Source organism: Coregonus clupeaformis, chromosome 3 (genome assembly GCF_020615455.1).
Source record: "Coregonus clupeaformis isolate EN_2021a chromosome 3, ASM2061545v1, whole genome shotgun sequence".
Lineage (NCBI taxonomy): Eukaryota > Metazoa > Chordata > Actinopteri > Salmoniformes > Salmonidae > Coregonus > Coregonus clupeaformis.
The window spans coordinates 23,588,946-23,615,548 of record NC_059194.1 but is presented as its reverse complement, the minus strand read 5'-3'; the positions used below and the strand labels follow the sequence as shown (position 1 = coordinate 23,615,548).

Below are 26,603 nucleotides of genomic sequence, written 5' to 3'. Positions count from 1 at the left end.
TTAGTGTAACCAGGAGGAGAGGCGTCATTTAACACAGTAAATTAAATCAGACTTAAGCCATGTTTCAGTCAGGCCAATCACATCAAGATTATGATCAGTGATTAGTTCATTGACTATAACTGCCTTGGAAGTGAGGGATCTAACATTAAGTAGCCCTATTTTGAGATGTGAGATATCACAATCTCTTTCAATAATGACAGGAATGGAGGAGGTCTTTATTCCAGTGAGATTGCTAAGGCAAACACCGCCATGTTTAGTTTTGCTCAACCTAGATCGAGGCACAGACACGGTCTCAATAGGGATAGCTGAGCTGACTACATTGACTGTGCTAGTGGCAGACTCCACTAAGCTGGCAGGCTGGCTAAAAGCCTGCTGCCTGGCCTGCACCCTGTCTCATTGTGGAGCTAGAGGAGTTAGAGCCCTGTCTATGTTGGTACAGTGAGGGGAAAAAGTATTTGATCCCCTGCTGATTTTGTACGTTTGCCCACTGACAAAGAAATGATCAGTCTATAATTGTAATGGTAGGTTTATTTGAACAGTGAGAGACAGAATAACAACAACAACAAAATCCAGGAAAACGCATGTCAAAAATGTTATAAATTGATTTGCATTTTAATGAGGGAAATAAGTATTTGACCCCCTCTCAATCTGAAAGATTTCTGGCTCCCAGGTGTCTTTTATACAGGTAATGAGCTGAGATTAGGAGCACACTCTTAAAGGGAGTGCTCCTAATCTCATCTTGTTACCTGTATAAAAGCCACCTGTCCACAAAAGCAATCAATCAATCAGATTCCAAACTCTCCACCATGGCCAAGACCAAAGAGCTCTCCAAGGATGTCAGGGACAAGATTGTAGACCTACACAAGGCTGGAATGGGCTACAAGACCATCATCAAGCAGCTTGGTGAGAAGGTGACAACAGTTGGTGCGATTATTCGCAAATGGAAGAAACAAAAGTTTCTGTCAATCTCCCTCGGCCTGGGGCTCCATGCAAAATCTCACCTCGTGGAGTTGCAATGATCATGAGAACGGTGAGGAATCAGCCCAGAACTACACAGGAGGATCTTGTCAATGATCTTAAGGCAGCTGGGACCATAGTCACCAAGAAAACAATTGGTAACACACTACGCCGTGAAGGACTGAAATCCTGCAGCGCACGCAAGGTCCCCCTGCTCAAGAAAGCACATATACAGGGCCGTCTGAAGTTTGCCAATGAACATCTGAATGATTCAGAGGAGAACTGGGTGAAAGTGTTGTGGTCAGATGAGACCAAAATCAAGCTCTTTGGCATTAACTCAACTCGCCGTGTTTGGAGGAGGAGGAATGCTGCCTATGACCCCAAGAACACCATCCCCACTGTCAAACATGGAGGTGGAAACATTATGCTTTGGGGGTGTTTTTCTGCTAAGGGGACAGGATAACTTCACCGCATCAAAGGGACGATGGACGGGGCCATGTAACGTCAAATCTTGGGTGAGAACCTCCTTCCCTCAGCCAGGGTATTGAAAATGGGTCGTGGATGGGTATTCCAGCATGACAATGACCCAAAACACACGGCCAAGGCAACAAAGGAGTGGCTCAAGAAGAAGCACATTAAGGTCCTGGAGTGGCCTAGCCAGTCTCCAGACCTTAATCCCATAGAAAACCCGTGGAGGGAGCTGAAGGTTCGAGTTGCCAAACGTCAGCCTCAAAACCTTAATGACTTGGAGAAGATCTGCAAAGAGGAGTGGAACAAAATTCCTCTTGAGATGTGTGCAAACCTGGTGGCCAACTACAAGAAACGTCTGACCTCTGATTGCCAACAAGGGTTTTGCCACCAAGTACTAAGTCATGTTTTGCAGAGGGGTCAAATCCTTATTTCCCTCATTAAAATGCAAATTAATTGATAAAAATTTTGACATGCGTTTTCCTGGATTTTTTGGTTGTTATTCTGTCTCTCACTGTTCAAATAAGCCTACCATTAAAATTATAGACTGATCATGTCTTTGTCAGTGGGCAAACATACAAAATCAGCAGGGGATCAAATACTTTTTTCCCTCACTGTAGATAAGATGAGAGCACCCCTCCAGCTAGGATGGAGTCCGTCACTCCTCAGCAGGCCAGGCTTGGTCCTGTTTGTAGGTGAGTCCCAGAAAGAGAGCCAATTATCTACAAATTCTATCTTTTGGGAGGGGCAGAAAACAGTTTTCAATCAGCGATTGAGTTGTGAGACTGCTGTAGAGCTCATCACTCGCCCTAATTGGGAGGGGGCCAGAGACAATTACTCGATGCCGGCACATCTTTCTAGATAATTTACACGCTGAAGCTATGTTGCTCTTGGTGACCTCTGACTGTTTCATCCTAACATCGTTGGTGCCGACGTGGATAACAATATCCCTATAATCTCTACACTCGCCAGGTTTTGCCTTAGCCAGCACCATCTTCAGATTAGCCTTTACGTCCGTAGCCCTGCCCCCTGGTAAACAGTGTATGATCACTGGATTATTATTTTTAAGTCTAATATTGCGGGTAATGGAGTCGCCAATGACTAGAGTTTTCAATTTGTCAGAGCCAATGGTAGGAGGCTTCGGTGGCTCAGACCCTGTAACGGGTGGAAGAGAGACCTGAGAAGGCTCGGCCTCTGACTCCGACTCGTTGCTTAATTGTAGCGGGTTTACTAACACGTTAGTTCTAGTAGCTATGTTGACTATGACGTGACAACGATGTAGGCTGTGTGTAACGGTTAGCAGTCATGATATGAAGGTTTGGCATGGAAAGGTTTTTTCGCCTGGTCACAGACAGCTGATGTGTTGTGCACTGAAGTCCACAAGCGAAGTGAAAAGGTGAGAGGAAGAGAGAACATAGATAGATGCAAGAAGGAAATATATATACAACGAGCTGTTTGTACAATATGTGTCTGCTATGAAAGTGAACTGTGTTTGCGTGTGATCAGGGGTGTATTCATTGCGCCGATTATGTTTAAAAAACGTTTCTTAAAAACGGAAGCAAATGGAACGAAATGGTGATAAACATACCCGAATTTGGCCAATAGAAACTCTTGTTTGCAACTGTTGGACTAATGATTATACCCTAGATCAGCTAGATGCAGGCAAGAATGTGCAAAGTGGTATTGAATGTGTCACTGTCTGTCACCTTGATTACTCAAAATTCTCTCGACCTACATTGTAAACGTTCATTCATAGGCTAGGTTGTAGTAACCTCATGATGGGTACAGGGAAAATGCGAGTATCATGTAGTAGCCTAAACCTATCGATGTTACATTGAGCTAGGTGAATGGAATATGAATGGCAGTCATCCAATATGCTGTAATACAAATAAGGCCATGTTCATTTAAAAAACAATCATCGGCACTGACCGCCACTGTTCCACACACATAAACAAGTAGCTAATACATTGATGCCCCCCGCCCCCTCTCACGCACACACACACACACACAGTCCCTCCCTCACCACGTCTATGATCTGCAGCAGAGTCATTCCCAGCTCCACCAGAAGAGGAGAGGAGTCGTTGATCACTGGTCTCTCCAGGCGGTTGTAGTTGGCCATTAGCTCCTTGTACAGTCTGCGCTGGTGCTCCCCCTGTAGGGACCCTGGGGTACAGCAAGGAAACAAGTCAGCGTTCATGTTAGTAAAATAAAATGTATCTTCTGTAGCTTATTATTCTCTCAGTCAGTTGGCTGGGTGGGAGGGGGTCAGTAGTGATTAAGATAATGTGTTTGCTGGCCCAGCTCTCCTCCCCTTATCTTTTCTCCTCTCTCCTCTCCTTTCCTCCCTCTCTCTCTCCCACTGATCCTATTAAAATTCAGCTCTAAAGCTGAAGCCAGAGGAGATGAGAGGAGAAGATACACCACTGGTCAGTTAAGGACAAGGGACATTAAACACACAGACATCACAGTTGTGTTAGTCTAGGGCCAACTGACACCACAACAGACATTAACTGATCCTAAAAGTGGGTTTGTTCAGAGCTATGGCTAAACAGATGCATGACCTAAATGTGTTCTCTTCATATGTGAGGAAGAAAGGAGTACATAAATGTTCACACAGTGATTATAAGAAAATACTTAGTCCAGTCCTGCACTCTTATCCAAAAGGGTTCTTCGGCTGTCCCCATAGGAGAACCATTTTTGGTTCCAGGTAGAACCCTTTTGGGTTCTACCTGCAACCAAAAAGGGTTATTCAAAGGGTTATCTTTTGGGGACAGCCGAAGAACCCTTTTAGGTTCTACATAGCACTTTTTTTTCTAAGAGTAAAGACACTGTTCTGGGTTGGTTCATAGAGGACTGTATAGAATACAGATAGAGACAAGTAGACGTATTCTACAGTACATGTTGGTTTGGGATTCAAACCTCTCGCCCCATTGCAGAACCAACCCCAGATGGGGCAAACTGTGGAAGACAAGCACTGCTATTCACATCATTCACAGGCATACACACACCCACTCAGTCACATGCATACACGTCACTGACAGTCTCATATGCATGTAAGAGAGAAACAAAGAAAGCAGGGAGGGTTAGCAAGGGAAGCAGGTACAGTGCATGGAAAAGTGCAAGAAGAGAGAGAGAAAGAAGATAGAGATGAATCTCTGTCCCAGCATGTTGCTGATGAGGTGCATAAGGGCCATAACGAGGTGAGATATAGCAGGACAGGACTCTACTGGAGGTCAGAGAGAGAGAGAGAGAGAAAGAGAGAGAGGGAGAGAGAAAGGGAGAGAGAAAGGGAGAGAGAAAGGGAGCGATGTATCTCTGTCCCAGCGTGTTGCTGACGAGGTCCATTAGGGCCATAATGAGGTGAGTTATAGCAGGACAGGACAGAGAGAGAGAGGGGAGAAGGAGAGAGAGAGATCAGAGAGAGAGAGAATAAACCTGACCGCTGCAGCCACTTATTCATCTATAGACACAGTGATCTATACAACACACGCATACTGTATTAAATCATCTATAGTGCATTCGGAAAGTATTCAGACCCCTTCCCTTTTTCCACATTTTGTTACTTTACAGCCTTATTCTAAAATTGATTAAAATAATTGTTTTTCCCTCATCAATCTACAGACAATACCCCATAATGACAAAGTGAAAAAAGGTTTTTAGAAATGTACCTTATTTACATAAGAATTCAGACCCTTCGCTATTAGACTGGAAATTGAGCTCAGGTGCATCCTGTTTCCATTAGTCATCCTTGAGATGTTTCTACAACTTGATTGGTGTTCACCTTTGGTAAATTATTTGGAAATGCACACACCTGTCTATATAAGGTCCCACAGTTGACAGTGCATGTCAGAGCGAAAGCCATGAGGTCGAAGGAATTGTCCGTAGAGCTCTGAGACAGGATTGTGTCGAGGCACAGATCTGGGGAAGGGTACCAAAACATTTCGGCATCATTGAAGGTCCACAAGAACACAGTGGCCTCCATCATTCTTAAATGGAAGACGTTTGGAAGACTCTTCCTAGAGATGGCCGCCCGGCCAAACTGAGCAATCGGGGGAGAAGGGCCTTGGTCAGGGAGGTGAACAAGAACCCGATGGTCACTCTGACAGAGCTCCAGAGTTCCTCTGTGGAGATGGGAGAACGTTCCAGAAGGACAACCATCTCTGCAGCACTCCACCAATCAGGCCTTTATGGTAGAGTGGCCAGTCGGAAGCCACTCCTCAGTAAAAGGCACGCCAGCCCGCTTGGAGTTTGCCAATAGGCAACTAAAGGACTCTCAGACCATGAGAAAGAAGATTCTCTGGTCTGATGAAACCAAGGTTGAACACTTTGGCCTGAATGCTAAGCGTCACGTCTGGAGGAAACCTGGCACCATCCCTACGGTGAAGCATGGTGGTGGCAGCATCATGCTGTGGGGATGTTTTTCAGCGGCAGGGACTGGGAGACTAGTTAGGATCGAGGGAAAGATGAACGGAGCAAAGTACAGAGAGATCCTTGATGAAAACCTGCTCCAGAGCGCTCAGGACCTCAGACTGGGGCGAAGCTTCACCTTCCAACAGGACAATGAGCCTAAGCACACAGCCAAGACAACACAGGAATGGCTTTTGGACAAGTCTCTGAATGTCCTTGAGTGGCCCAGCCTGAGCCTGGACTTGAACCCGATCTAACATCTCTGGAGAGACCTGAAAATAGCTGTGCTATAGCTGGGCTATCCATATTCACATCAATCCATCCAACTTGTGTACTGGCATAACTATCAGCAATTCAGCACCTAATGTATAACACATAGGCCTATGGGTTCTGAAAAGGTGTTGAGATGATGTCATCTACATCCTGTACATCCACATTTGTCCATAATGCACATCATTGTATCTGCATGTCTCCTGCACACTCTGCAGCCTTGCAGAAACAGCCTTCTTTCCACTCTCCCTCTTTCATGTTTTATTCCTCTCTGATATGCAAAGCGGGGAATATACACTTGCACCTAAACTAATAAGGTGAATGATTACCGATTAAAAACTCACTCTGTGTGCGCCCGAAATGGCACCCTGGCTATTCCTTATATAGTGAACTACTGTTGTGTGTTTATGGAGTCACCATGGGCCATGGTAAAAATATAAAAATATAGGGATTAGGGAGCCATTTGATAAGCACCCTCTCACAGAGGAATGCCTTGTGAAGATGTGGTTAAATGACTTACAGGGTGGGATGTGGTAATCTAATGAAACATATTACACAAACTTTAATTCACAACCAAATGTCAGTATGGTGTAACACAACATACACCAGGACTCTGTAAGGCTATTCTATGATCTTGTTTTCTTTCATTCACTTAGCTTATTAAAGAGCTATGAGAAGCAGGGAGGCTGAGGCTTCATCTAGCAGACACCGCATGGTGCCCTATCAAACACAGAGAGATTAAGGAAAGGAACGCAGAAAGTCATGTCTCAGATAACAACTGTGAGGATCTCTCTCTGCATCTTCTCCATCTCTCCATGTTTTACCCCCCTCCACCGCTCTCTCACCATCTCCCTCTTTCTCTTCATCTCTCCATCCCCCATTAAAACAGTGTGATAACATAAGCTACTCATTAAAGCTCTTCTGTTACATGACTGCAGGGAGGATTGTAGTAGCTCCTTGACTGACAAAGAGAAAGTCCTCTCTGGTTGGTTCTGGTTGGTTTTAAGTGAGTGTGTGTTTATGGAGTCACAAACAACACAACACACACTCACAGAACACAGACACACTCACCTCATATGCATAATCTCTTCATTTAATTAGAAAAACGGCATGTCTGTGGTCTCAGCTTCTGTCACAAACGCTCACATACACGAGGAGATTTAAATGTCGAAGGAGAGGTGGGGAGGAGTCTTTTAATGGATAGGGTATCTCTCTGTCTCTGTTTCTTTGTATCAGTCTCTGTCTGTGAGACCATCTGCGACTAACTGTGAGACCAACTTCTGTGCACGAACAGTGATTGGATATCTAATTTCCTTCTTTTTCGTTCTATTGTTATCTCTTTCCTATCTACAGCTGTGTGCTGCATGCTGTGCCACATTTGAATGTGGGTGTCATGGATCTACTTTTCATGCCCTAATAATTCTAGCAAAGAAAAATTGATCATAGAGTAAAACTGTTTATTGAAAATACATTATGTAATTTAAGCAATGTTCGCCGCTATTTTGATTGTTGATCACCTATGAAAATATAACGCCCATTCATGTGGTTTTGGCTTGAAAAACTTTGGTTTGCGTCTCCACTAGACTACTCTTTCCACTCGTGCATTTGTCAATAAAAAGTTACAACTATAATGTGATCGTGTTTAACAATGAAAACACTCAATTTAAGCTACAGAACATAAATACATACTTTGTTTTCCCTCTTAATTGTAGAGTATTTATTAATGTTGTGACTGGTAAACAGGGAGTGCAATGTTTAAACTGTGTTGTGGTTCATGCCAACCTACTTGATTGTCCTGGGGTAGGATAATTGGTAACATTGAAATGTGTAACTTAAGGCATGGTTTAGCACCTTGATTGATATGTTTTCATATGGTAATACGTATGTTTATGGCCTGAAAATGTGTATCGTGTCATTCATGCCTTTGAGGTTAATGGAACGTTCCATTGGTGAAACAACCGGTAAAGTACATTCAAATATAATTATATTCAACATTCTGGCTTGTAGAGGTCATGAGAGGAAACTTTCATGATTAAAACGCTAATTTCTGCCCGACATGGAATTAAATGCAATTCAACGTGGGTTTCCAGGTAACAATGTGTCACGACTTCTGCCGAGGCTGCCCCCCCTCCTGGTTCGGGCAGGCTTCGGCGTTCGTCGTCACCGGAGTACTAGCTACTGCCGATCCCATTCTCATCACTCCACTTGTCATGTCTTGTCAATCACACACACACCTGGTGCTCATTCCCCTAATTAGTATGTGTATAAGTGTTCCCTCTGTTCCCCTTGTCTTTGTGAGTGATTGTTTTGTTGTGAGAGCGTGTAGCTCGGTTGAGCTACATTTCACTGTGTTATTGCCAAGGTGGATGTTTTCCCTTGTACAGTTTCGGCTGACGCTTGGGGCGTTTGATTTATACAAACAGATTAAACTCTGGACTTCGGTATTTTACCTCCTGCGCCTGACTCCTTCTTTCACACCTCGTCACACAATGTGTGATGATTGTGTGTGTGTGTGTGTGTGTGTGGTGGGGATGGGGGGGGTTGTGGCACTTGCCCCACCAATGGTCTGTGTATGGCCCTGGGTAAAAACCCCTCATTTCCTTTTGTGGCCAGACAGGGGATGGTTGAGCTATGCTTGCTGCTGCTCTTGCACTCTCTATCAGGCATTATTGAGGCTTGGGTTGAGTCACTGCTTTGACTTATTGATTTCAGCCCAGTTTATGTTACTCTTTGTCCTGCTTATGGTTTTGTAAATATCCTAAGTAAGATTTACGCTGAGCCTATTTTATCAAAGGCCTACCTCACAATGGGTAAGTAGGCCAACTCTCTCTCCTCAGAGTAACAACTGCTCCTTCTTCCATATTCCTTGAACTGTCTTCAGATACATCCCTTAGTTACAAAATGACTATTCAAACAGTGAATTACCACCACTGCACTCTATGTCTAAAGTGAACTTTTCAATCTATCGTAAATCATGAAACATTCCACTTTGGGGAGGTTAAGGTCCATTGCTCTCAGAGATAAACATCCAATAGTGGATCAACAGCCCATCATTGATACGGCCAGGTCCTAATGTCCAGGTATTGTCCATTAGAGAGGTGAAAGGTCAGTCATGGCCAGTCAGGTCCTGATCTGTCAGTATTGATCACCTCTGATGTGACCTCATTCATTAGGCCTTGTTAGGGTGATGATGACAATAGCCCATTGAATGACATTATACTAGAGCTAGCGTCCCAACGACACTTTAGAAATGTCTATTAAAATATAATGAGCAACAGTCACACCTGGCCTTTTTCCCTTTATTCAGATTACAACCTCTCACTTTCAGTTATTTGAAAAGGAAATAATCTCCCAAATATCACTATTTCTAAAACAAGCCATAGAAAGTTGGTTGCAATTTCAATTTAATCCTCCAGAAATGACAGAACAAATACTATTGTGGTTAAACTCAAATATACTAAATGATAGAAACATTTTTTAAATTGTTTTTTTACAAAATGTTTAAAAAAGGTATAATCTTCGTAAATGATATCGGTAGGACTGGTGGAGTTATGTCGCACATGCAGCTAACAAAAACATATGGAAATGTCTGCTCTGCACAAAAGTACAAACAAATAATTGCAGCATTACCGCAAAAATGGAAGAGGAAAGTGGAGGGAGAAAAAGTAAGGAACTTGTCTGTCTGCCTTGCATTAAATAAAACTGTGATAAATAAAAAAGTATACCAGTTTCATTTAAGGTCCAATGGATTGACAGCCGTCCCATATTGATTGCAAAATAGTTGGAAAGAGATTTTTGACGTACCGATCCCATGGCATAGTGTTTATGAATTGATACACAAAACGACGCCGGATTTAAAGCTTATAATTTTTTAATTTAAATTATTATATACAATTCTTGCTACCAATATAATTGTATTTATATGGGGGATACAATCTTCCCAGCTCTGCAGATTTTGCTGCGAAGAGACCGAATCATTAGATCATTTGTTTTGGTACTGTCCATTTGTAGCTTGTTTTTGGACACAGGTCCAAGAATGGCTAAATGACTGCAATTCTTACCTGGAGCTAACCCTGCAGATAGCATTATTGGGTGATCTGAAAAGTCATAGTCAATCAATCAATAATATAATAATACTTTTAGCAAAAATGTTTATTTTCAATTTACAACCTGTAGAAAAAAATTAGAATAGAAAGGTTCTGAACCTTTCGTAAAACATCACAGTACAGATGAAAAATATATGGCAAATAGAAATCCAATATGGATGGTGTTAAGAGATAGATGGGTGGTGTTGAATGGTGTTGAAGGATGGGACTAATAACAACAACTAATAACAACAAGATAACTAATAATGTAAGCATACTGTGTCCATAATAAGTATATAGGTTATAGGTTGAGAGCTTTTGTGAAAGAGCACAGTTAGAAAGATATGGCATATAGAAGCAAACCGGATGGACATCATGAAAATGACCGGAGAGATTGAGGGTAGAGTAAAAACAAACAAAACAGAATTATTGTAAAATTGACTGTGTCCATAAAATGTATATAGTATGTATAAACTGGAAGTAGAGGCCTAAGCATTGTTGTTCACTAGTTTACTCCAATTAGGGAAGGGGTGGTGGGGTTGGAAAGTAATAAAGGGACATATATAAAAAAAAAGGATATATATATATATATACACACATACATACAGTGGGGAGAACAAGTATTTGATACACTGCCGATTTTGCAGGTTTTCCAACTTACAAAGCATGTAGAGGTCTGTAATTTTTATCATAGGTACACTTCAACTGTAAATCCAGAAAATCACATTGTATGATTTTTAAGTAATTAATTTGCATTTTATTGGATGACATAAGTATTTGATACATCAGAAAAGCAGAACTTAATATTTGGTACAGAAACCTTTGTTTGCAATTACAGAGATCATATGTTTCCTGTAGGTCTTGACCAGGTTTGCACACACTGCAGCAGGGATTTTGGCCCACTCCTCCATACAGACCTTCTCCAGATCCTTCAGGTTTCCGGGCTGTCGCTGGGCAATACAGACTTTTAGCTCCCTCCAAAGATTTTCTATTGGGTTCAGGTCTGGAGACTGGCTAGGCCACTGGCTAGGCCAGCTCTCTCTCTCTCTCTCTCTCTCTACAGCTCTCTCGAGCTCTCTCTCTCTCGAGCTCTCTCTCTCGAGCTCTAGCTCTCTCTCTCTCGAGCTCTCTCTCTCTCGAGCTGTGTGTCTGAATCACCAGCAGCCCAATCACAGCACACCTCAGGCCTCTACACACACGTTATCACACTTATAAACATTCCTCTAATGTGTTAAAGCTCACGTCTTTTTATCCCAGATTATTGTCCAGACAGGGCACAAAAACCCCAAAGCAACTTCCAGACACACACGCAAACATGTTCCAACTACAACACACCTTTTATGTTAATAGGGATATTAACTTACCTTAGCTCTGTAAAAGACATACAATCCTAATGGTGTCAATCATCTATTTCTCAGTAGGGCAAGGAATCATGATTCTCAGCCATGTCTGCAATGTCCTAAAGAGGAATTCCTTGTTTCTTTGTTACATCTACAGTCATTCCTACTCTAGACAGGTGAGAGGAGTGTCTCGCTGTTCTCTGACAACAGGTTTCTCTCTGAGGTATTGGAGTTCTCACAGTCACAGGACAAAGTGAAAGAACTGAAGAGAACAGAGGAGGGGAACGAGAGAGAGAATGACAGGCATGTGTGTAGGTGTTAGAGTGGTGAGAGTTGGAGGGATATGAGGAGAGGGTTAGGTAAAGTGGTATATTTAAGAGTCAGTCATAACTCCACAGTCAGACTTGGAGCTGCACAGCCCATCACACTTACATGTAATTCATTTACACCCTCGGTAAGAATGACAGCCAGTAAAAACAATCTCTTTCCATCTGTCATTCTCCATATCCCCTTCCCCCTTCCCCTCTCTACCTGTCACTTCCTTTATCGCTCTTTCCTCTCCCTCTCTCCATCTCTCAATCTAGGCATGAATATTAGAGCTCTTTTTGGTTCAGCTGTCCTGTCACCCAAACCTTACTGATTCACTGAGTCTCTGTTTAACCGTCCTAATTGTGAGTAACATTTGTTCACCATAGCATGCAGAAAATACTACATACAGTTCTGTGTTGCTATTTTTAAACAGCTCCAAATTGAACATGCTTATTGGCATGGAGCGTGTGTTGTGCAAGTGAAGTGTTCAGGATTTGTTTTTGTTTTGTATTTTACCCCCTTTTTCTCCCAATTTCAATTATGATCTTGTCTCATCGCTGCAACTCCCCAACGGGCTCGGGAGAGGCGAAGTTCGAGTCATGCGTCCTCCGAAACAGGGCCCGCCAAACCGTGCTCCTTAACACCTGCCCACTTAACTCGGAAGCCAGCTGCATCAATGTGTCGGAGGAAACACCGTTCAACTGACGAATGAAGTCAGCCTGCAGGCGGCCGGCCCGCCACAAGGAGTCGCTAGAGCGCGATGAGCCAAGTAAAGCCCCCCCAGCCAAACCCTCCCCTAACCCGGACGACGCTGGGCCAATTGTGCGCCGCCCTATGGGACTCCCGGTTGTGACACAGCCTGGGATCGAAAGGATTCGCTTTAAAAGAGATCTGAGCTGGTATAGTCTTGAAAACCCTACCTTAGGCAACAGTGACTAGGGTCTTGTTTCAATGACGGACTCTTTAGGCATAGAGGAACTACGTCACTGCCTACATCACTACCTTATCCGTTTGAATAAAATACAGAATAGTAGCTAGCAAGATGGATATCATGGCAGTTACTTTTAATGAGTGAATTTCGCAAGTGGCTAGTTTGCATTAACTACCTTCACTAAAACCACTGCAAATGTTTTGCCTGCAAACTTTGTTTCGAATCACGAAGTTCTGGCATGTGTCTGCCTCGTGATTTGTTGGGATTTTTTTTTTCTTTATCGAAGTTGCCAAAAGAGTCCGTCATTGAAACCCGACCCTAGTCACTGCTGCCTAGGGTCGGGTTTTCAAGACTATAACTGGTTGGCTGAGAAAGCCTGAAGAAGAAGTGTCCTAATAGATGATCTAGTGATGATGGTTCCCCGCCTTGTAAGTAGACGTATAAAGAGCGTTGTCTGTGTACTAATGTGTTCTTCATTGTGGGCTGATTTACCCTGAACATATGAATCCGGAAATAGGCCTCTGTTCTGGGTAGCATCTGCAAACAGAAGCTGAGACAAGACAACCTCCCTCCCCCATCACACACACACACGTATACGCACACAAACACACACTCTCTCTCTTACACACACACACACTGATAAGACTGGCAGACACTCCCATACCCCTCCTTCCTTCCATCCCTCCATTCCTCCCTCCTTCCATTTCTCTATCCCTTCCTACTCAGTGATCATGCCCCATCTGAGACTCTTTACTGGGTCAGTACGCTCAGATGTGCATCCCACATTCAGCTCCAGACACAAGACACAGGCTGAAGCCTAGAATTAGAGTTCCTCCTACTGCACCAAGACAGACAGACAGAGAGTAATTCTTGGGCAGACTGATCCATATAGGCAGAACTGAACTACTATTGATGACTAGGCTAATTACACCAATTCATAATCACTTAACTACTGTGTCACTGTAGCTGAAACAAGGGTACATAACAAGGGTCCCTACGGAGACTTGGCCATGCCAGACAAACAGAACAAGTGTCCCTACGGAGGGTCCCTAGAGTCAGATTAGTCCCAATGGACATGGAGTTGGGAGACCAGTATATGTAGGTTAGTAGTTGGAGCCCGACCAATATGTTTTTTGGGGTCCGATACCGATTCGGATTTTCGGGTGGACAAAATTGACTTTAACAGCAGGGAAATGAAAAAGTGTCATTTTCCACATCGAATTCTCATAAATTGCCATCGAAAAGTGCAATTTTACTTTATTTTTATTTAACCTTTATTTTATCGGGAGTCATACTGAGACCAAGGTCTCTTTTACAGATGAGCCCTGAATTACAGAAGTTACAGAAAATATACACATCAGAATATAAATACAAAATGCAAGCAGAAAGAAAAAAAAGGTAATATCAGTAATAAGGTCCACAATCAGCTTTCTGAATTACCCTGCAGGCACCAGAACATCAAATTCAAGAACATTTTGAAGATTGTTCCACAAATAAGGTGCAAGAAAACTAAAAGCTGATTTACCTAACTCAGAATTTCCAGAGTTAGCCATCCATGAGAACGGGTGTGGTAGCTCGTATGTCCAAAGTTTAGTAAAGATGTTAGGTACAGTGGTTTATTTAGTAATTGTCCAATAACTATACTTCAAATGTTGATTTCATACATTGTGACAATAATGACACATCATGAGAATGGCTGAAAGTGTTCAGATAAGCATTAGATTCCCTTTTTTCATCCTATTCATTGAGTATTGATTATCAATGGAGCAGTAAAAGGCCAATTTCGGCCGATAATATCAGTGAACTAATATATTGGTCGGGCTCTATTAGTAGTTCCCTATGGGGCCGTGGTCATCAGGCCAGAAACCAACAAACACATAGGGACAGACCACAGGGATATAAAACTAAAATCACAATATATAACTTCATAGTATGGAACACAAGATCTAAGAACAGAGTATCGGAACTGAGAACACAGCGCATCATGTATGGAAGAAAACATATTGCCTGCAAAGCCAATGTACATTCTACTCATTCTTAGTCTATGGACCAGAGGGACAGTTAGGAACACAAGGTATCAAAAAGAACAGCAGAATATAGAAGACAAGCCCAGAGTTTAGAACCTAGAAGGGATAGACCGGAGTGTTTTGAAACCACTCCGCACTGTCTCTCTAAACACACCTGTCTCTTTCTGTCTCTCTTTCTCTCACACACATACAATCATAGCTGCAGGAAGTAGGGGTGCTGGAGGTGCTGCAGCACCCGCTGATAAATTGAAATAATTTTACCAAATTACTTCTGTCTAAATAGACCAGTGGAGGCTCCTCAGAGGAGGAAGGGGAGGACCATCCTCAGTGAATTTCAAAAAAATAAAAATTGTAAAACATTAAAAAAGTTATCCTTTCTAGATCAAGCTATACTAAATATATACACACATCACCAAATAATTGATTAAAACACACTGTTTTGAAATGAAGGTCTACAGTAGCCTCATCAGCACTCTGTAGGGTAGCACCATGGTGTAACCGGAGGACAGCTAGCTTCCGTCCTCCTCTGGGTACATTGACTTCAATACAAAAGTTAATCGTGTTTACGTGTGATCAGGGGTGTAATCCGTCGGCCGATTCTGTTGAAAAACTTTTCTTAAACGGAAGCAAACGGAACGAAACGGGGCTAAACATACCTGAATTTGTCCAATAGAAACTCTTGTTTGCAACTGTTGGAGTAATGATTATACCCTAGATATATTTTCTCTCCACCTGTGTGCACCTACGTTGTAAACATTAATTCATAGGTTGTAGCAACCTCATGAAAGGTATAGGGAAAATTTGAGTATCATGTAGTAGCCTAAACCTATCGCTGTTACATTGAACTGGGTGAATGGAATATGTATGACAGTCATCCAATTTGCTGTAATATAAATAATTAAATTAAATTAATTGTCCACCCTCATCTTAAACGGCACCGACCGCCACTGAAACAGACATAAATAAAAACATAAAAAATTCTAAATATATAACAGGTTGTTGCGTTGTGGCCATAGACATATAATCCATAGAAGGGTTTTGGAACCTCTAACCATGGCAAACTCAAGGCTACACTATGGCTGCCAGTACTGAATTGAATGGGAACTGCTATCTATGGATTATATTTCTATGGTTGGTTGCGGCTGTCAGTTTGCCTTTCGCAAATTTCTAAAATGCAATCACGAGAAAAACGTACAGTTTGTAAAGCAAAATGCCTACTGCTGAAAAGAGAAGACTAATCTGTCTTTAGAAGCGAAAACACATTTCTCTACTTTTGAGTGATTCTGAGTATCAAATAAAATACAATTGTATTTGTCACATGCGCCGAATACAACAGGTGTAGACCTTACAGTGAAATGCTTACTTACAAACCCTTAACCAACAATGCAGTTTTAAGAAAGAATACCAAAAATATATATATAATAAATCAATAATAAAATAACAAAAAGTTACTAATAATTAAAGAGCAGCAGTAAAACAACAATAGCGAGGCTATATACAGGGGGTACTGGTACCGAGTCAATGTGCAGGGGCACCGGTTAGTCAAGGTAATTGAGGTAATATGTACATGTAGGTAGAGTTGACTATGCATAGATAATAAACAGAGAGTAGCAGCAGTGTAAAAAGGGGGTGGGGGAGCAATGCAAATAGTCTGAGTACTGGATTAGATGTTCAGGAGTTTTATGGCTTTGGGGTAGAAGCTGTTTAGAAGCCTCTTGGACCTAGACTGACGCTCCGGTACCGCTTGCCGTGCGGTAGCAGAGAGAACAGTCTATGACTTGGGTGGCTGGAGTCTTTGACAATGTTTAGGGCCTTCCTCTGGTATCGCGATCCTGGATAATCTTGAGATAGGCTATTGGCACGAGCGCATCGGCCATCACTTTTGTGTAGCCTAGGCTTCATCTTCATCATTGGGTGAGTCAGTTCCACTGTAAAGTTTATCTAGTAGCCTACTGTAGCCTGGGCTATTGTCTGCATTCAAGACTAGGTCGTTTTTATTGTTCTCAGTTTGTCACTGTCAGAGTAGCCACTCCTTTTGGTCATTTGAATGGTATCAAAAAAACATTCTGCTGATGTCAGCTATCATGTACATAGAATTGCATGAAATGTGTTTATAAAAGGCATTTTTTTTGTGGTAATCTTAAAAACGCATCTGCTCAACTGTATGCCACTACGGAAATGTGTTTATAGATGCATGCAATGCTTTCTTCTAAAAGGGGATTCCCCCCAACTCAAAACATCTTCCCGCGGCTATGCAAACATTCACACAGATGCACACAAACACACACAGTAACCCCTGTGGGAGGTGAAGAGAAGCAGACAGACAGATATAAACACGTGTATGTGACAAATAACATTTCATTTGATTCGATTGTGTCACGGAATCTGCCGAGGCTGCTCCTCCTCCTTGCTCGGGCAGGTTTCGGCGGTCGTCGTCCCCGGAGTCCTAGCTACCACCGTTGTATGTTTCTATGTTCGTTTGCTTTTGTCTGATTGTTGTACACCTGTGGTTAGTTAGCGTTGATTATGTGTCCTATAAGTTCTCGTTTTGTTAGTCTTGTGTTGTGTGTTATTGAGCTTCCTGTCTTCGTGTCTGTATTGGTTTTCCCTCCTTGGTTTTCAGGAGAGGTTTTCGCACTTGTTGTGCGCGTTAGTATTTTCCCTGTTCATTTACGCCTGTGTGCGTATCGCTCGTCTCCGGGCACTTTTGCTCGTATTGATTCACTAAAGACTGTTGAACGAAGCTTCTGTGTCCTGCGCCTGATTCCCGCACCTTCCACATACAGCACTCCTGACAGATTGTTAGAGCTGGGATGATAAACTGAACATAATTGACAACGACCATACCGATCACCTATGGCAGGTTCTTTTTGCTGATATCGTTCATTACGCTAAGTAGCCTATTAGTTTAAACGATAATAAAAACAAGACTGTGGTGCATATTAATGTTATAAAGTTATCGTTCTATTTATCATTGTCACGGTGTATAATGAATACGTACTACTCCACCCAACACAAACACGTACATACACTACCGGTCAAAAGTTTTAGAACACCTACTCATACAAGGGTTTTTCTTTATTTTTACTATTTTCTACATTGTAGAATAATAGTGAAGACATCAAAACTATGAAATAACGCATATGGAATCATGTAGTAACTAAAAAAGTATTGTACAAATCAAAATATATTTTATATTTGAGATTCTTCAAATGGCCACCCTTTGCCTTGATGACAGCTTTGCACACTCTTGGCATTCTCAACTAGCTTCACCTGGAATGATTTTCCAACAGTCTTGAAGCTGTTCCCACGTATGCGGAGCACTTGTTGGCTGCTTTTCCTTCACTCAGCGGTCCGACACATCCCAAACCATCTCAATTTGGTTGAGGTCGGGGGATTGTGGAGGTCAGGTCATCTGATGCAGCACTCCATCACTCTCCTTCTTGGTAAAATAGCCCTTACACATCCTAGAGGTGTGTTGGGTCATTGTCCTGTTGAAAAACAAATGATAGTCCCACTAAGCCCAAACCAGATGGGATGGTGTATCGCTGCAGAATGCTGTGGTAGCCATGCTGGTTAAGTGTGCCTTGAATTCTAAATAGATCACAGACAGTGTCACCAGCAAAGTACCCCCACACCATAACACCTCCTCCTCCATGCTTTACGGTGGGAAATATACATGCAGAGATAATCCGTTCACCCACACCGCGTCTCACAAAGACAAGGCGGTTGGAACCAAAAATCGCAAATTTGGACTCCAGACCAAAGGACAAATTTCCACCGGTCTAATGTCCATTGCTCGTGTTTCTTGGCCCAAGCAAGTCTCTTCTTCTTATTGGTGTCCTTTAGTAGTGGTTCCTTTGCAGCAATTCGACCATAAAGGCCTGATTCACACAGTCCCCTCTGAACAGTTGATGTTGAGATGTGTCTGTTACTTGAACTCTGTGAAGCATTTATTTGGGTTACAATTTCTGAGGCTGGTAATTCTAATGAACTTATCCTCTTTGCAGCAGAGGTAACTCTGGGTCTTCCATTCCTGTGGTGATCTTCATGAGAGCCAATTTCATCATAGCGCTTGATGGTTTTTAAGACTGCACATGAAGAAACTTTCAAAGTTCTTGAAATGTTCCGTATTGACTGACCTTCATGTCTTAAAGTAATGATGGACTGTCGTTTCTCTTTGCTTATTTGAGCTATTCTTGCCATAATATGGACTTGGTCTTTTACCAAATAGGGCAATCTTCTGTATCCCCCCTACCTTGTCACAACATTTACATTTACATTTTAGTCATTTAGCAGACGCTCTTATCCAGAGCGACTTACAGTTAGTGAATACATTATTTTTTAATTTTTCATACTGGCCCCCCATGGGAATCGAACCCACAACCCTGGCGTTGCAAACGCCATGCTCTACCAACTGAGCTACATCCCTACACAACACAACTGATTGTCTCAAACGCATTAAGATGGAAAGAAATTCCACAAATTAACTTTTAAGAAGGCTTACCTGTTAATTGAAATGCATTACAGGTGACTACCTCATGTAGCTGGTTGAGAGAATGCCAAGAGTGTGCAAAGCTGTCAAGGCAAAGGGTGGCTTTTTGAAGAATCTCAAATCTCAAATATATTTTGGATTTGTTTAGCACTTTTTTGGTTACTAGATGATTCCATATGTGTTATTTATTATCCATATGTCTTCACTATTATTCTACAATATAGAAAATAGTAAAAATTAAGAAAAATCCTTGAATGAGTAGGTGTTCTAAAACTTTTGACCGGTAGTGTATATACAAAAGGGATGTAACCCAAACAAAGAGCGAGGTGTAACCTCTACACAATACACGGGACGAGACCCGTAAACAACCAGAGCACAATACACAGTACTCATGAGACCAACTGACACGGAACAATAATCAACAAGGACAATGGGGAACAGAGGGCACATACTAATCAGGGGGAATGGGAACCAGGTGTGCGTAATGGGAACCAGGTGTGCGTAATGGGTTGGTGGTAATGATCCATGTCAGTGACACCTAGAAAGCCGGTGACGTAGACCTCCGGAACTGGTGAACGGACTGAGCAGCAGTACCGGGGGGATCCGTGACAATCATTATCGCATCAATTCAGGTAATTTATTGCAATATGTATTTTGGTCCATACAGTGCCTTCGGAAAGTATTCAGACCCTTTACTTTTTCCACATTTTGTTATGTTACAGCCTTATTCTAAAATTGATTAAATAAATAAAAATCCTCAACAATCTACACACAATACCCCATAATGACAAAGCAAAAACAGGTTTTTAGAAATGTTTGCAAATTTATAAAAAAGAAAGAACAGAAATACCTTATTTACAAAAGTATTCAGACCCTTTGTTATGAGACTCGAAATTGAGCTCAGGTGCATCCTGTTTCCATTGATCGTCCTTGACATGTTTCTACAACCTGTGGTAAAATTCAATTGATTGGACATGATTTGGATAGGCACACACCTGTCTATTTAAAGGTCCCACAGTTGACAGTGCATGTCAGACCAAAAACCAAGCCATGAGGTCGAAGGAATTGTCCGAAGAGCACCGAGACAGGATTGTGTCAAGGCACAAATCTGGGGAAGGGTACCAAAAAAATTCTGCAGCACTGAAGGTCCCCATGAACACAGTGGCCTCCATCATTCTTAAATGGAAGAAGTTTGGAACCACCAAGACTCTTCCTAGAGCTGGCCGCCCGGCCAAACTGAGCAATCGTGGGAGAAGGGCCTTGGTCAGGGAGGTGACCAAAAACCCGATGGTCAGTCTGACAGAGCTCTAGAGTTCCTCTTTGGAGATGGGAAAACCTTCTAGAAGGACAACCATCGCTGCAGCACTCCACCAATCAGGCCTTTATGGTAGAGTGGCCAGACAGAAGCCACTCCTCAGTAAAAGGCACATGACAGCCCGCTTGGAGTTTGCCAAAAGGCACCTAAAGACTCTGAACATGAGAAATTCTCTGGTCTGATGAAACAAAGATTGAACTATTTGGCCTGAATGCCAAGCGCCACTTCTGGAGGAAACCTGGCACCATCCCTACGGTGAAGCATTGTGGTGGCAGCATCATGCTGTGGGGATGTTTTTCAGCGGCAGGGACTGGGAGACTAGTCAGGACCGAGGCAAAGATTAATGGAGCAAAGTACAGAGAGATACTTGATGAAAACCAGCTCCAAGAGCGCTCAGGACATCAGACTGGGGCGAAGGTTCACCTTCCAACAGGACAACGACCCGAAGCACACAGCCAATACAACGCAGGAGTGGCTTCGGGACCAGTCTCTGAATGTCCTCGAGTGGCCCAGCCAGAGCCCGGACTTGAACCCGATCTAACATCTCTGGAGAGACCTGAAAATAGCTGTGCAGCAACACTCTCCATCCAACCTGACAGATCTTGAGAGGATCCGCAGAGAAGAATGGGAGAAACTCCCCAAATACAGGTGTGCCAAGCTTGTAGCGTCATACCCAAGAAGACTCAAGGCTGTAATCTCTGCCAAAGGTGTTTCAACAAAGTACTGAGTAAAGGGTCTGAATACTTATGTAAATGTGATATCTGTTTTTTTATTTGTAATACATTTGCACACATTTCTAAAATCCTGTTTTTGCTTTGTCATTATCATTTTACATTTTAGTCATTTAGCAGACGCTCTTATCCAGAGCGACTTACAGTTAGTGAGTGCATACATTATAATTTTTTTCATACTGGCCCCCCGTGGAAATCGAACACACAACTCTGGCGTTGCAAACGCCATGCTCTACCAACTGAGCTACATCCCTGCCGGCCATTCCCTCCCCTACCCTGGACAACGCTGGGCCAATTGTGCGCCACCCCATGGGTCTCCCGGTCGCAGCCGGCTACGACAGAGCCTGGATTCGAACCAGGATCTCGGCGCCACTCGGGAGGTGTGGGGGAAAAAACGATTTAATACATTTTAGAATAAGGCTGTAACCTAACAAAATGTGGAAAAAGTCAAGGGGTCTGAATACTTTACAAAGGCTCTCTATCTACTAATTGTGCCCATCTATCTCTTTTAAAGTTTAGGACCCAGACCTTCACAGGTGTCCTTTTAACTGCCTGTCAGAAAACCATTCCAAGGTAAAGAAATAAAGGATCCATATCACAATAATGTCACACAGATAGATTCGTTTTAAACAGCTATAAGTAATACATTTGTGCTGTTCTGCAACTCTAAAGAAGTGTTTTAGAATCCAGAGGGAATACCAGAGCCCTGTGGGCACTATAAAGGCAGTAAGGTGCCATTTGTGACGCAGATAGAATTGATTTGACCACAAGAATGTGGTTTCACCATTTCAAGCACATTTTTCTATATTGTGTTCAAAGCCAGTTTAATCTAGAGTTTTCCCATAGTGTTTTTACTATATAATTAATATCCAGTTGAGTAGTGGAGGCTCCAGACAGCTGTTCTGTCTTCACACATCAAAGTAAAGGTGTGCATATTCACTGACCTATTTCAGCCCTCAGCCCAAGAGGGAGGGAGGGAGGGAGGGAAAGCAGAGAGAGAGAGTAATGAGTGGGAGAGAGTGGGGAATGGAGAAGGACAGAGAGAGTTCAGACATAAAAACAATGCCGCAAGAAATTATAAATTTTACACGAGGGAGTTCAAATGCAACAGTGACTTTCTAAGGCTGACTAGATGTTAGTCAGTGTGTGTGAACACAGTGTGAATGTTCCCCATCTATTGCGACTGTACTCCATGCACATGCGTGTGCCTGCACGCTGATGTTAAAGCAGCTGACAATGCCAGTCTTTCACCTTTTAACGCACCAGCTCTCCACCATCATGTGTGACTGGGGTTGTAACCCCTTCTCCCACCCTGCATCACTGGGCTCAGAGTGTGGGTGGGGTAGGGTGGGATAGGGTAACGTAGCATGGTAATGGCGGTATAGGGGCTAGGGTGAGATCATGTGAGTGGTTGATAATCTATACTCCTGTGGTCAGAACACCTGTAAACTAACATTCTTCCTAATGGTCTTCAGTACAACTCCCACAGCCACACTCCTTTCAGAAAAAGCATTTTCCTTTACGTCCTGACAAATGTTGACGCTCCTGAACACCAACAGCTGAGTACAAAGTTAATGATATAGGGTCCTATCTCAGGGCAGATGTTACACTGATGTTAGTAAGATTAATTATGTAAGTCCATATCTTCATCAGGCTCTTTTGGCTCAAAGGAAACAGAAATATACACTGAGTGAAATAAACCTGCTCTTTCCATGACAGACTGACCAGGTGAATACATGTGAAAGCTATGATCCCTTAAAGTCACCTGTAAAATCCAGTTCAATCTGTGTAAATGAAGTGGAGGAGACAGGTTAAAGAAGGATTTTTAAGCCTTGAGACAATTAAGACATGTATTGTGTATGTGTGCTGTTCAGAGGGTGAATGGGCAAGACAAAATATTTAAGTGCCTTTGAACAGGGTATGGTAGTAGGTGCCAGGAGCACCGGTTTGTGTCAAGAACTGCAACACTGCTGGGTTTTTCACGCTCAACAGTTTCCTGTGTGTGTGTATCAAGAATGGTCCACCACCAGTGAAGGCTGCTGAGGGGAGTATGGCTCATAATAATGGGTGGAATGGAGTCAATGGAATGTTATCAAACACATGAAACATGTGGTTTCCATGTGGTTGATACCATACCATTGACTCCATTCCAGCCATTATTATGAGCCGTCATCCCCTTAGCAGCCTCCACTGTCCACCACCCAAAGGACATCCAGCCAATTTGACACAACGGTGGGAAGTGTGGGAAGCATTGGAGTCAACATGGGCCAGCATCCCTGTGGAACGCTTTCGACACCTTGTAGAGTCCATGCCCTGACGAATTGAGGCTGTTCTGAGGGCAAAAGTGAGGATACAACTCAATATTTGGAAGGTGTTCTTAATGTTTTGTACACTCATTGTATGTTCTCCTTCATAGAGTTATAGAGTTGAGTTATTGTGTAATGCACATACAGTACGATATGCACATGGATGTATACCATGCCATGGAAAGGTAACTGCTACCATGCTGCTACTGGACAGAACTGTATGCCTTCCTCTTATGGATGCCAGTCACATGTATAAGCAACATTTAGTTAAAGCCACAAAAATACCCAATCGATAATGCACAGGATGAAGCAGGAGAGTTTTAATATACATAAACTAAGCTCAAGCCAACTTCTGTGTGAATACTGCACCAACAACGGACTCCTGTCCAGACCAGTGTGTCACAGCTCTCCTTTGCTGTGTACCACCTGAGTCGCGTCGGTCAGGCTACAACATTGCCCCATCAGACTGGGAATAAGGAGTTTAAAGTCTAGAAAAAAGCTAGTCTGCTAGTCATCAACTATCAAACAAATGGTTAAAAAGACCAGTCTGTCTATCAGACAATGGCAATTGTAGGACAAGTCTGCTTGAGACCAAAGCCCTGTCTGACCAAAGCCCTGTCTATCCCTCCCTCATCCGTCCCTGGCCAGTGATGTGAGTGGACTGGATAGTTGAGGACAGGGAGAGTGTCTGTGTGCTGGACACACACAAAGAGATGGAGAAACAATACACAGAGACAGTAACACGCAACACACTGGAGAGATGCCTCTATGCCAGAAAACCTCTGTGCTGCGTCACAGTTTATAAAGTAGACCCAGATGTCAGGGATGATGGGGGGAGGGCTTTAAGAACAAATTACATTATCCCTATGAATAAGCACCACAAACTGTGCACATACACTTTTCACTATTTTAAATTAACCCCAAAAGCATGCAACCTGCACATGCATTATGTTATATGGTACATTATGCCTACTGTATAGAATAGATGACATAATCCTACTGTAGATTGCCACAGCACATTAATGAAATCGGCTGCACTGTGACATGCAAGGAAAATACACTTAAGCATAGGCTATATACAATAATCCATCAAAATACAAATCGACCTACTCTATTCCCAATACCCATCACTATGTTGGTTCACAACTGTACTTATATTTCAATCAAATCTAACAGGTACCTGTTATTTTGAGAGAGAAAAGTGTCACTTTCCTCTCATATCAATTTCCCCTCTCTCTGTGCTTTTATTTCAAAAGTCAAAATCGTGCCCAGAATTACTTGGAAACCAGAAACCTAGACCTACTTTGTGATGTATACCCAAAACACAAATCAGTTTATGTAGCCTATCACTGAGGATTAGCATTCACGCCACATTCTCTAAACGGACATGAAACACCGTTCAACAGAGAGAAGTGGACCCGGAGCCAGCCATACCTTTGAAAAGGACCGCCATCCATACATAGATCCCAACCGAACCTTGTCCAAAACACTTGCGGCACCGCATCTTTGCGTTCACAGGAATCCGACGACCTCGAGACTTCACTGGCCGCTAGAGAGAAAGTGCTTGCTCAGCCCGGGTATGAGCATTGGGCTGGGGAGGGGGAGAGTGAGTGAGTGAGATAGAGATAATCTAACACATTTGCGCGTGCACGAAGGTTAAAAAACATTCTTATACACCCGGGCGCATTCTCAGAGCATAGGCTACTGTAAGAAAATAACTTTTACGCATAACAAAAACCTACTCGGGGTCTGAATTGTTGGTTAGTAGGCTATGACTATGTGAACCTTACACTGATAAACTTGTGGCTGTCATCGTGGTGTCTCTCTTCGCACGCTCACCTGTTTCCGGACTCGTCTGCTCCTTTGGTCTGCTAGAGCGCATTCCTCGTGCCACTTTTTAAATCAACGCGAGGCGGAGAGGGCATCAGGCGCCCCGCTAAGAGCTTACAGAGAGGTCTGAGCCTCTGTGTCTAGGTCAGAGTCTGGAAAAAACATCAACATTTCTAAAACCCCAACGCAGACATAAAAGTTCACTATGTTTATAGTTTAAACTTTACATTGATCATAAATGTTGTTGTGAAAGTTGTATTACAATGTGATGATATTTATGCATATGCCTAATAGGCATAAATGTTTTTTTTTTATATAAAAATAAACATGAGACTGACTCCAATAACTGTAGCCATTATGTGCAATTGCGCTAGTCGGATATATTCATAATTCTCAGATATTTAATCTAAAATTAAATCTAAACATTTATTAAATTAGATTTTTTTCCTACATGTGTATACAACCTACTCCAAATAGAACATGTTCCCAATTTAGAAAAAAATAAAAACGAAGATGTGTTCATTGCACACTGTATGTCTTCACACACCAGAGTTAATATGATATGATAAACTTTATTGTCCCGAGGGGAAATTTGACTTGGACAATAGAGAGTGCTGCTGCTTCCACATAAATACATAGAATCAATTGAGAATAACACCCCATCATACACCCCCTCCCACCCACACAAAAGGTTAATACATTCATGTCAGGTGGCAGGTAAGCTATAAGAGCGTTGGGCCAGTAACCGAAAGGTCGCTGGTTGGAATCCCCCAAGCCGACTAGGTGAAAAATCTGTCGATGTGCCCTTGAGCAAGGCACTTAACCCTAATTGCTCCTGTAAATCGCTCTGGATAAGAGCATCTGCTAAATAACTAAAATGTTAATGTAAAAAATGTCTAGGTGGCAGTTCCACATGAAAGCCAAGCTCCAGTCTGTCATTGCCTTCTCCCTCCCCTGCTGTTAAGCAGTTTTATTGACAGGGGGACAAACAAATGTTTATATCAGTTCAGCCAGCATAAAGGCACCTTATAACACCTCCTTGATGGAATCAGCTGGAACTCTGAGTTCATTGCATGTGTGGGGTCCGACCTTACCTTTCTGGCGTGTCTGATGATGGTCTCCTGGTAACAAT

The 26,603-nt window shown here is 42.7% G+C and overlaps 1 protein-coding gene across 2 annotated transcripts in view; it reads right to left on the bottom strand.

The window, feature by feature from the left end:
• LOC121542446 (neuronal acetylcholine receptor subunit alpha-7-like) overlaps positions 1-25,568 on the bottom strand; it is a 70,564-nt gene extending 44,996 nt beyond the window's left edge. The window contains exons 1-3 of one of the 2 annotated variants that reach the window (XM_041851845.2): positions 25,481-25,568; positions 25,076-25,232; positions 3,449-3,588 (exon numbers count right to left, since the gene is read on the bottom strand). In XM_041851845.2, coding sequence (XP_041707779.1) covers positions 3,449-3,588; positions 25,076-25,145 — 210 coding nt within the window. In that variant the 5' untranslated portion in view covers positions 25,146-25,232; positions 25,481-25,568. Of the gene's footprint in view, positions 1-3,448; positions 3,589-25,075; positions 25,233-25,431 lie in introns of both variants that reach the window. The other variant, XM_041851854.2, reaches the window with a different exon arrangement.
• Between the last annotated feature and the right edge of the window lie 1,035 nt (positions 25,569-26,603).